Source organism: Staurois parvus, unplaced genomic scaffold, assembly GCF_062004578.1.
Source record: "Staurois parvus isolate SC_StPar_1 unplaced genomic scaffold, SC_StPar_1.0 ptg000019l, whole genome shotgun sequence".
NCBI lineage: Eukaryota > Metazoa > Chordata > Amphibia > Anura > Ranidae > Staurois > Staurois parvus.
Window position 1 is genome coordinate 6,151,987 of NW_028317815.1, and position 12,831 is coordinate 6,164,817.

The 12,831-nt window shown below is 41.8% G+C and overlaps 1 protein-coding gene across 1 annotated transcript in view; it reads left to right on the forward strand.

Moving 5' to 3' along the window:
- ALG12 (ALG12 alpha-1,6-mannosyltransferase) overlaps nt 1–12,831 on the forward strand; it is a 35,003-nt gene that overhangs the window by 1,730 nt on the left and 20,442 nt on the right. Inside the window, exons 3-4 of the mRNA XM_089684710.1 lie at nt 9,669–9,842; nt 10,625–10,819. Of these exons, the coding sequence (XP_089540836.1) occupies nt 9,669–9,842; nt 10,625–10,819 (369 nt within the window). The remainder of the gene's footprint in view (nt 1–9,668; nt 9,843–10,624; nt 10,820–12,831) is intronic.

A 12,831-nucleotide genomic window follows, 5' to 3' on the forward strand; every position in this document is an offset into this window, starting at 1 on the left:
TTGCATTTCCCTCTGATCAGCGTGTCATTGGACACCGCTGATCACGTGGTAAAAGGCCGCTGTGATTGGCCTTTTACCACATCACGTGATCAGCTGTGTCCGTAGGACACAACGATCACGGAGATCGCCGGGTGCGCGCCCCCTGGGGCGTGCAGGAGAGCGCGTTCTGGGAGGACGTCATATGACGTCCACCCAGAACTGGCCGGCCGCAGTGCAGCCGTCATTCGGCTATCTGCGGTCGGCAACTAGTTAAACATGTCCAATAAAATTTAAAAAATTAAGTTTCTAAATAAATTGAGGTCAAAGTGTATTCTGCAACATGTCCTTGCAAAAAATCCCAATAATTGTAAATTAATTGGTTTACGTGAAAGTTTATAGCTTCTACAAATGGCGGTATATATTCTGGAATTTTTATTATTTTTGTTTATACTAGTAATGGTGGCGATCAGCGACTTATAGCTGGACTGTGGGGGGCATTCTGACACTGGGGGGAACTGACTAACTGCCACTCCCAGTAACACTAATACAGTGATAAGTTCTAATAAAAAGCACTGACACTGTACTAATGACACTGGGCAGAAAGGGGTTAAAATCTGGGGCGATCAAAGGGTTAACTGTGCACTGTGTGTGTTTTACTAGGGAGACATGCTGCTTTGTATCTCTCTGGTGTGCAGAGACATACAAAACAGCATGTCCATGCTGACATCGGAGAGACCTGTGTTGTTTACACACAGATCTCTCCCCTGTTAACTTTGCCAACGATCTCGAGTGCCAGCCAGGAATTGCCAACCGGGACCCAGTGATTGGCATCCCCAGCCTCCAATAGCGGCACCCCCTACCCGGAAATGCAAATCATGTGTATATATACATACTTATATATGTTATTTTTGCGGAGCCCTTCCACCCTGTAGCAGTACTTCTGCTATAAGGTGATTGGCAAGTGGTTAAACAAATGGTCAGTTTACTCTTTCAGACTTTAGGGGGGCCAGACTATGGCCACCGAGAGTAGAAAAGGTCCTGACAATTGTACCCCATCATTGGTGTCATTGGGTCCTATTGTTGGTATCATTGGGTAGAATTTTGCCCATTCATTGGTGTCATTGGGAGGAATTGTGCCCTTTCACTGGTGTCATTGGGAGGAATTGTGCCCTGTCAATGAGAGGAATTGTGCCCTTTCACTGGTGTCAATGGGAGCAATTGTGCCCATTTGTTGGTATCATTGGCACTCACCCAAAATCTAGCCGGCTGGACACGGAAGGGCATAAACATATATTGCATACAAACCCGCGCACTCTAAGAGCCCTTTCACACTGAACGCAGTGGAATGCAGTTTGTTGCATTTTGGACTTCACTCCCACTGTTTAGACAGTCCAAAATCCAGGCTATCCTGTGGGCACAGTTCACAGCACTGCACTGCAGTGCAGTGCAACACAGTGTGGAAAAGCAAAGCATGCTGCATTTGTCCGCACTGCAAATGTGCAAAACTGCATACAATGCACTGCAGCACATCACAGTGCACATAGAAGCCCAAAGAAAGAAGGAAGTGACTTCACAGGACAAATGCAGATAGAAAAACACGTCAACTGCATGTCAAGCATGCATCAAATGCATGCATAGGTATGAGGAAAAAACGCGCAGTTACTTGCAGTTTCTGGTATGAATGGGCCTTAAGGACATGGAGCAGTCAGGTGATTACCACACACTTCCGAGGTCCCTCAAGCTATGGTGTGAGCTAGAGTCCTTGCACTGTCCCTTCCTTACTCATGCCAAACATGAGACTAAGTGCTGGTTCACGTATATGCGAACTGAATGCGGTTTGAACCACATCCAATCCACATGACATAAAAAAAACATTGCTTCCTATGGTGCCTGTTCACATATATCCAGTGCCCTGACGGTGCAGATTCAGTGCAGTTTGAAAAAGAGTCTTGTATGATTTCTAAGAAGTGCGGTGTGGTTCAGGTGCGCATCCTGTTATGAACTTGATTTAAATCTGACATGAACCGGTGAGCAACTACTGTATGAACTAGAAAAGCTACAATTTCTGGGGAAATTGTGTGAAGTGTTCTTGCCTCCACCAGTAGTCTAGGGCTTGAAAATGAGGGAGTGGTGGCAGTTTAGAAATCATGTCCTGATTTTTCAGCTCACACTCTAGCTTTTGTCACTGCTGCCTGCTCACACACCTGGGTTCCTATGGCAACTCACTCTACAGCAAGGGCAGAGAAGAGCGGTTAAAACAAACTGTTCCAACTTGCTCACTTCACTGGCGGTTGCCATCTTCAAACGGTTGTAGTTTAAAAATTATAAATCCTACACCGAAGAGCTTTATATTGTGAGAATCACAAGACCCAGACCTACATTTTGATGCATAGTATGTCTCTGAAATATTAAAAATGAAGGCACAGTCGCAGTTTAGAAATTGCCCTTCAAATTTGAGGTGGCTAGAGTGGAGTTTCAATGAATGTCAATGGGCGGCGTGAGTTGCAAACAAATGGTCATATTGTGAAAATTATCAGGACTATGGCTTAGCCGTGGACATTGTTAGTGGCAGCAGGGAGAGCTGAACGTTTTGATATACGATTTGTGTAGGTGGGCTTGAAAATGAGGGAGTGATGGCAGTTTAGAAATCATGTCCTGATTTTTCAGCTCCCACTCTAGCTTTTGTCAGCTCCCACTCTAGTTTTGAACATTCCGCCATTCATTCCTATGGGACCAATTTCACCACAAAAACGCCAATATTTTGTGAACCATTTGGCGAAACGTTCCACAAAGTAATAGCACACCAATCGGGAACAATCCGCACGTTTCGGTATATTACTGTCTATGTAGTGTAAAAACTGTGGGAGGAGTTAGGGTGGTAAATTTGGCTATAATAATAAGAATATATAAGTGAGATAACAGTAAGTGGTCTTGCCATGCAAGAACACTTAATTAGCTGTGAAACCTGAGCTCAATGCGCACCGCAGTTGTGTGAATCAGCTCTTAGTGCCTGTTCACATATATGTGGTTTGAACTGCATCCAATCTGCGTGACGTGAAATAACATTGCTTCCTAGGGTGCCTGTTCACATATGTCCAGTGCACTGGCAGTGTGGATTCACTGCGGTTTGAAAAAGAGTCCTATACAATTTCTAAGCCGTGCCTTCAGGTTTGGATTACAAGCTATTGACTTCTATGGGAACTGTTTGTAAACCACATATGTCTGAACAGGATAAAATCCTGAGTTAATCCTGTCCTGAACCTGATGTAAACCTGATCTCAACCACTGAACAACTGCTATTAATTAGCTGTGAAACCTGAGCTTCAACCCACACTGCACATGTGAGAATCAGCTCTTAAAGTAGCCTACCAGAACATACAGTTTGTCAGCTAAACACCAAGTAAAACCCCGGTCACATCAAGCCCGACTTTGAAATTGCGTGACTTACAGTGAAGTTGCACGATTTCAAAGTCTGGAGACATGCTGATTTCAGGTGCGATTTGCAAGATATCTGACACAGATATCTATGCTAATTGCACAAAAAGTAGTGCATGTACTACTTTAGAAATTGGTGCGGCTCTGACCAAGTCAGAACCACACCAATATGATTGCTATAATTGCAAATTGCATGCCAAGTCGCAACTGGGGTGTACACCAAAAAAAATGTGCAGGCTGTGTCACTGTTCCCTTCCCCATGACCTGCCTCCCTTTCCTTCCAGGCCACAAAGCTCCTGACGGGCAAGGACACTCTGGATCACCTAGCCAAATTGCCCGGCGGACTGCTTGCCTTGTGGCTAGTCAAAACTGACCCCTGAGTGCTAAGTGAGGCCTCTTCCAAAGAGAGAACCCCAAAGCAAGGGATTAAGGAACCTGATGGCCGCACATTCTCCCTCTTGACTTTAGGGTGGGCTTGAAGATCTACACTCGACCATCATGTAGAGTGAAACCTAAAAAAATAATTATGTGAAGTGACATACACACACATGAAGAGAAAAATGGTGCCAATGTGCTATACAGTTGCTAGACCTTACTGCCTGGTAACAAGCGTTGCGCTGGTCTTGCCCAAAAGGCCTAGCCCATGAAGCAAGGTGCAGAAAAAAGTGGGTGGTGTCGTGGCCTAGTGCTCATTCTCTCAGTGGGGTCCCAAACTTATTATTACCTCCTGGGTCACCACTCCCAAGGACTGCAGGACTCTGCCTTTACAGCCCTCAGCCAGACCAGCTAGCACCACGATGGACTCCTTGGCCACTGGCCAATCACCTCGGAGGGTGTCACCACACCTGTTGGGGAGAAAGGTCTTACCTCCAAAAGTGTCCGTCGGTATTGGACCAGCTGGCTCTGATGTCGGGGTCGGGGTTAGGATTTCTGGCATTAGTGTGTCATCCCGGTCAGTCCAAATACTGCATGACTACCACAGATAGAACCTATGTAACAGTTTTTTCTGTCTCTAGTTGGTTGTGGACAACCAAGAAATACCATTCTGTATCTGCACATAGCTCATGACATGTACAGTTGCAAGAAAAAGTATGTGAACCCCTTGGGATTACGTGGAGTTTTGCATGAATTGGGCATAAAATGTGCTCTGAACGTCATCTAAGTCACAACAATAGAAGAACACAGTCTGCTGAACATAATACTACACAAACATTAGATGTTGCCATGGTTTAACCACATGCCGCCCAGCCACCGCATATAAACGGTGGCAGGGCGGCGCTCGTAGGCAAAAGCACGTTTTAAAACGTGTGCCTACAAAACGGGCAGGGGGCGCGCGCGAGGCACGCGCCCGCCCTACCTGTCCCACGGGTGTCAGCAGCGGGTCCCCGCCGCCGGGTCACGGCCGGTTTTTACCGGCCGTTTTCCCGCGATGAGCGGTAAACACTGAAACAGAGCAGGGCTGCATTGTTTACACACAGCCTGCTCTGTGACAGTTCGCCGCCAAGCTGCAGAGGGAGAATACAGTTTCTCTCCCTTGATCAGCTCCCCCCTCCCTCCCCCGTCCAGCACACACCCCCGCCCCCTTAGTAAAACACTCCCCTCACACAGTGAACACTGAAAATGTTAACCCCTTCCTCCCCAGTGACATTAATACAGTTTCAGTGGGTTTTTTTTCACTGATCACTGTATTGGTGTCACTGGGGATGTCAGTGACCCCAAGTCAGCTCCCCCCCAGTGTCAAAATGTCCGCCGCAGTCCCGCCATAAGTCACTGGTCGCCGTCATATGTCTGATTGCCGCCATATGTCGCTGATCGGCGCCATTATTAGTATAAATAAAAATTAAAAATTCCAGTATCTTTCCCGCCATTTGTAAACGCTATAACTTTCACGTAAACCAATTAATTTACACGTATTGTTTTTTTTTTAGCAAAGACATGTCGCAGAATGCATTTTCGCAGAAATTTATGACTAAATTTGATTTTTGCATTTTTTTTTTACTGGACATGTTTTATAGCAAAAAGTCCAAAATATTGTTTTTTTTTCCTCAAAATTGTCAGCCTTTTTTTTTATAGCGCAAAAAATAAAAACCGCACAGGCGATCAAATACCACCGAAAAAAAGCTCAATTTGTGGGGAAAAAAAGGATGTAAATTTCATTTATGTACCGTATTGCATGACCGCGCAATTGTCCGTTAAACTAGCGCAGCGCTGTATAGCAGAAAAATGGCGTAAATTGCAGTATCTATACCATAGTTTGTAGACGCTATAACTTCACACAAAGCAATCAATATACACTTATTGGGATTTTTTTTACCAAAAACATGGAGCAGAATACATTTTGGCCTAAATTTATAACTAACTTTGAGTTTACTGTATATTTTTTATAGCTGAAAGTAAAAAATATTGTTTTTCTTCAAAATTTTTGGCCTTTTTTTGTTTATAGCGTGAAAAATAAAAAGCGCACAGGTGATCAAATACCACCAAAAGAAAGCTCTATTTGTGTGAAAAAAAGGACATAAATTTTGTTTGGGTGCAGCATTGCATGACCGCGCAATTATCAGTTGAATTAGTGCAGCGCCGAGTAGCAAAAAGAGGCCTGGTCATTAAGGGGGGTAAATCCTCTGGAGCTCAAGTGGTTAATTGCACATAACATGTAAACATTCACAGTGCAGGGAGGAAAAAGTATGTGAGGCCCTAGCTTAATGACTTCTCCCAGAGCTAATTGGAGCCAGGAGTGAGCCAACCTTGACTCCAACCAGTGTGATGATATCGGATGTGTTGCTGACAGCTGTCCTGACCTTAAAAAACACACACCTGTTTTGGGTTTACTGGTTTCAAGAAGCACTGTCTGTTTTGAACCATGCCTCGCAGAAAAGAGCTCTCAGAAGACCTACGATCAAGAATTGTTGACTTGCATGAAGCTGGAAAGAGCTACAAAAGTATCTCCAAAAGCCTTGATGTTCATGTGTCCACGGTAAGACAGACTGTCTACAAATGGAGAAAGTTTAGCACTGTTGCTACTCTCCCTAGGCGTGGTCATCCTGTAAAAATGACTGCAAGAGCACAGCGCAGAATGCTGCATGAGGTAAAGAAGAATCCCAGAGTGTCAGCTAAAGACCTACAGAAATCTCTGGCACATGCTAACATTTTTGTTGACACATCTACAATAAGGAAAACATTAAACAAGAATGGTGTACATGGGAGGACACCACGGAGGAAGCCATTGCTGTCCAAAAAGAATATTGCAGCACGTTTGAAGTTTGCAAAAGAGCACCTGGATGTTCCACAGCACTACTGGCAAAATATACTGTGGACAGATGAAACCAAGATTGAGTTGTTTGGGAAGAACACACAACACTATGTGTGGAGAAAAAAAGGCACAGCACACCAACATCAAAACCTCATCCCCACTGTGAAACATGGCGGAGGGAGCATCATGGTTTGGGGCTGCTTTGCTGCCTCAGGGCCTGGACGGATTGTTGTCATTGATGGGAAAATGAATTCCAGAGTTTATCAAGACATTTTGCAGGAAAACGTACGACCATATGTCCGCCAACTGAAGCTCCACAGAGGATGGGTGATGCAACAGGACAATGACCCAAAGCATACAAGTAATTCAACAAAACAATGGCTGCAACAGCACAGAATACGCCTTCTGGAGTGGCCCAGTCAGAGTCCTGACCTCAACCCGATTGAAATGCTGTGGCATGACCTTAAGAGAGCGATTCACACCAGACATCCCAAGAACATTGCTACACTGAAACAGTTTTGTGAAGAGAAGTGGTCCAAAATGACTCCAGATCGTTGTGCAGGTCTGATCTGCAACTACAGGAAACGTTTGGTTGAGGTTATTGCTGCCAAAGGAGGGTCAACCAGTTATTAAGTCCAAAGGTTCACATACTTTTTCCTCCCTGCACTGTGAATGTTTACATGTTACGTGCAATTAAACCATGGCAACATCTAATGTTTGTGTAGTATTATGTTCAGCAGACTGTATTCTATTGTTGTGACTTAGATGACGTTCTGAGCACATTTTATGCCCAATTCATGCAAAACTCCACGTAATCCCAAGGGGTTCACATACTTTTTCTTGCAACTGTACATCAGAATCATTTTCATCTCCCTGCAACTAATATTTTATTATTATAACTGGTACTTATATAGGGCTGTCAATTTATGCAGCACTTTACATATACTGTATATGTAGCAGCTCACGTTTATATTTTAATGTTACAGACCTTCTCCCATGTGACATTGCTCAGGTATAGCAGCCAGTTGAGTGATTGATCTCCCCTTAAAGTCTCTAGCGCCAGGTGGGACTGAGGCAGGAGCAGAAGGGGAGCACTGGCAAGATATTGGAAATGAGTTTTTCTGGCTGGGGGGCTTCATAAATGCATGTATTTGAACATTTAGCTGCTATACATTGTTGATGTGCGTTTGTAGAGAAGAATAGATTTTTGTACTCGCTGGCGTTAATTTACTAAAGGCAAATCGACTGTGCACTTGCTCTAGATCTGAGAGGAACATGCAAGGAAAGTAAAAAAAAAAAACGCATTTTGCTTGCACATGATTGGATGAAAGAAATCAGCACAGCTTTGCCTCATTTCAGAGCTTCTCCTTGGATATAAAGCAACTGCACTTGCAGTGCACAGTATATTTACCTTTAGTAAACCAACCCCCCTGTAAAATCCTTCACTTGGAGTTCATTGAGGGGCCCAGGTTTTAGAGACAATTGGGTTATACTGCTGACTATAGGAATATTTAGAAACTGGTAAACAATAAAAAAAAAAACAGTGGCCAGGCTTGTATAATCCCTCCCACTCCTCGCTTTCCTCAGTTTTGTAACAAACAGCAATGAGAGCAAGATCATAAACATAGCTTGTACAAATAGTTATACTTTGGTCAAGATGTTCATCCTTCCCGGACACAAGAAAAACATGGAGGCTTGATGGAGTGAGTGCAAGGGGTTATACCAAGTTCACAGGTTTTTAATTTTTTTTTTTCCCCGTTTCCAATTCTCCTGTAGGTGACAGTATGACACAGTTGTTTTTAAATCCTGTGTTAGTCAATGACCAACAGAAATTGCATGTTGATGTACATTGAGGGGCATATAGATGCATTAGATAGCAGTTAAATTTGCTTGAATAAACTATTAAATGCACAAACATGTTAGAGGTCTTCTTATAGTTTGGTGTTGTATAGTTTGCTAAACAAATTTTTTAGCATGTAGTATGAAAGTGGTTGTAAAAGGTGAAGGTTTTTTACTTTGATGCATTCTATGCATGAAGGTAAAAAACCTTCAGTGTGCAGCTTCCTCCGCATCCCCCTTAATACCTACCTGAGCTTGATCTCGAATCGGCACTGTGCACAGGAGCCTCGGTTCTCCCAGGTCTCTCTCGTCATTGGCTGAGACACAGCAATGGGAACCGATGGCTCCCACTGCTGTCAATCAGCCAGTGAGGAGGGAGCAGAGAACGGGACTGAGCCAAATTCTGTGCTTCCCATAGACACATACAGGTGGCTCGGGAGGGACCATGCACAAGTACCCCAGAGCAAGCAGCTAGCTGTGGGGGCTCTCGGCAAGTGGGAGGTGCCAGAAGCGTTGGTGGGAGAAATGAGAAAAGGAGGATCGGAGCTGCTATGTGCAAAACCATTGCACAGAACAGGTAAGTGTGATGTACCTTTGGAACCACTTTAGAGCCACTGGTTCAAAAGACTGGCTGTCAATCAGCCAGTGAGGAGGGAGAAATACTTACCTGAGCTTGATTTGGGTCCAGCAATGTGCACGGGAACTTATGGACACACAGAGGGGGCTCGAGAGCAAGCACGCACCAGTGCTGTCATTGGGCACCCGAGAAGAGGAGGATCAGCACTGCTCTGTGCAAAACTACTGCACAGAGCATTTAGTAGGACTTCAAATTTGGCTAGGGTTACAGGGGTGATTCCATGTCTCTGCAGCTGAGAGATTTAGCCACTTGTTGGCAGTCATCTCCTTTGCAGCACATTGAAAATAAATGTACATCTAATGACATAAGGGTCGACAAGTCTTTAAATCTCTCAGAGATGAGAATCGCTCTTGTAGCTCTAGACTTAGTGGCACAAATGATTTTAAAGATCACTAGGTACTGTATGCAGAGAATATCTAATTACATACTATACATCCAAAATACATCTAAATGTACTGTATTACATACTGCTAAAATACCTCTAAATGTATTACAATGTCAAAACATGTTTTCTTTTTATTGTACTAGTTCGAGGATCTTTAGGCTTGACTGTCATTTTTGCACTATGGCAGTTACAGAAAGAGATATGGAAACAGTTTGGATCCACCGTCTCTACATTGTTCTGCCTAATAACAACATCTCAATTTCATTTGATGTTCTACTGTACTCGAACCCTTCCTAATACATTTGCACTTCCCATCGGTGAGTATTTATTATTTTACATTTGGCTTCATTCATTAGATACAAACATGCTATAAAATATATTTTTTTAGCAAACTGTAAGAATCTGCTAATTTTGCTAATTCAAGGCTGTAATCTCTGACTGCAATACATGTAAACAATGGGAATATCCCTTATAGATCAAGGTATTGGAATTCCAAAAAGTGTTGTTAGTGTAAAGCTCATTAATTGTGTGTTATTTCTTAAATTTAATCCAAAAATGTGTTTATTGAAGTTTTGTAGTAGATCTGTGAGGATGTGTCTCTTTAGGTCAAGTAGAAGTACAGTAAAGCTAGCAGCTCCCACTCACCTAATTTATCACGTAATAGTAGCACAGTAGATCTTCATTATTTTTGTTGACTAACCCCCATGTGGGTTTTTTTTTTTTACCCTTTTTATGGGAGGCTAAGCTTTTTACCATGTGGATGTAATTTTCATTATTATGGGGTACAATGCGTAAAAAAAAAAAAAGAATTTATCAGAGTTACAATTGTTTCTGTGGCATACAAATAGATATTTATTAGTTCAAACAAAAGTGAATGACAAAATTTTGCTACAGCTGATTGACTTGGCAAAATTTAAATTGATCAGAAACTTACTATAGGTTGTTTGAACAGATGGTCTTTGTTTTGTAATTTTTAATTCAGTCATTTTAGTCTTATTAAATGATCAACCGATCACATACACATGTGACCACCATAAAGCATATTGTTGCAAACCGTAATGGAGTATGCATCCACAACTTTTCTTTTTTGTTTCCATAGTATTGCTGGCTATCAAATACTGGATGAAGCAGAAGCCTGGTCCATTTATTTGGCTTTCGGCATTCGCCATCATTGTGTTCAGATCTGAGCTGTGTATATTAATGGGACTCATGCTGTTAATATCTCTAATGAAAAGAAGCATTTCCATTTTTACAGCTTTCTCTCATGCAGTCCCAGCTGGAATTGTCTGCTTAAGTGAGTAGTTTGGCCAAATTTCTATTTTTTATGAATGTCTAAAATACTAAAGGGTTTTGTTTTGTAAATGTCAAAAGTAACCTTGATGATTATGTGAACATTTAGAGACTGTATCATTTAAAAATGTGTTTCCACTTTTGCAGCCAAATTGGGACAATGCCTATTCCCATTCACATAGAATAACTTGAAAAATATATAAAAATTACTGCTTACGTTTTTACTTGCTTATTCCTGAAAACTCCAAAACTGAAGTTTTCCCGTTCTATGTAAAGTTAAGATGGGGATGGAGAGTTTTATTTACCATAATTAATCTTGTCTGTACTATGCTGGTTTATTTTCATTACCAGTTGTGCACACTGTCGGTCCTAACAAATGGTTGAAGATCTCAAGGCATGGGTGGTTTATTGTGTAGTAACAAGTCCTATGTATGATGCTGTTCCAAAGAAACGACTAGAAATCTTATAAATTATATGTTTTTTAAAAATATGTTTTGATATGCTGTGTGAATAGGAACACATATAGTAGGGGAGTTCATATCCCTTCTTTTACTAGGTAGTTTTTTCCCCACTGACTTTAAAGTATAACTAAAGGCAAAACCTCTTTTTTGTTTTTGTTTTTTAAATTTGGATAGAGTAGAGAGAGATTACAACACCTGTCAGGTTTTATTGCTGTGTGCGGCCCCATTTGATAATCTGACCTCTATTTGTCCTGTTTACCATTGTCATCCAAAGTGAGAGTAAAAGAAAATCCTAAATTTGGGGTTACCCTCAGAACAGCAATGGAGGAGAAATCTTCCAATGGGAACACTAGTTCTGGTGACCCTAGTAACAATCAGGGATTCCCTCACTTTGGCATGATGTCCTCATTTCCTGTTTTGGCTATAGACAGGAAGTGAATGAAAATATCCGCAATGAGATACAGATGTAAAAAAAAAAACCTGACTGGTATAGGTTTTGCCTTTAACCACTTGAGTTCCAGAGGATTTACCCCCCTTAATGACCAGGCCTCTTTTTGCTACTCGGCGCTGCACTAATTCAACTGATAATTGCGCGGTCATGCAATGCTGCACCCAAATGAAATTTACGTCCTTTTTTTCACACAACTAGAGCTTTCTTTCGGTGTAATTTGATCACCTGTGCGCTTTTTATTTTTTACGCTATAAACAAAAAAAGGCCAAAAATGTTGAAGAAAAACAATATTTTTTATTTTCAGCTATAAACAATATATAGTAAACTCAAAGTTGGTTATAAATTTAGGCCAAAATGTATTCTGCTACATGTTTTTGGTAAAAAAAATCCCAATAAGTGTATATTGATTGCTTTTTGTGGAAGTTTTAGCGTCTACAAACTATGGTATAAATACTGCAATTTACGCCATTTGTTTGCTATACAGCGCTGCGCTAGTTTAACGGACAATTGCGAGGTCATGCAATATGGTACATAAATGAAATTTACATCCTTTTTTTCCCCACAAATTGAGCTTTCTTTCGGTGGTATTTGATCGCCTGTGCGGTTTTTATTTTTTGCGCTATAAAAAAAAAAGCTGACAATTTTGAGGAAAAAAAACAATATTTTGGACTTTTTGCTATAAAACATGTCCAGTAAAAAAAATGCAAAAATCAAATTTAGTCATAAATTTCTGCCAAAATGCATTCTGCGACATGTCTTTGCTAAAAAAAAAACCAATACGTGTAAATTAATTGGTTTACGTGAAAGTTATAGCGTTTACAAATGGCGGGAAAGATACTGGGATTTTTAGGGGTTTTTTTTATACTAATAATGGCGGCGATCAGCGAATTATGGTGGCGATCAGGGACTTATGGCAGCGACCAGCGACTTATGGCGAGACTGCGGCGGACATTTTGACATTGGGGGTACTGACTTGGGGTCACTGACATCCCCAAAAACAGTGCAAAAAAAAAAAAAACTGACACTGTGCTAATGGCAATGGGGAGGAAGGGGTTAACTTTATTTTGCAGGGAAGGGTTACGGGAGTGAGGGGAGTGTTTTACT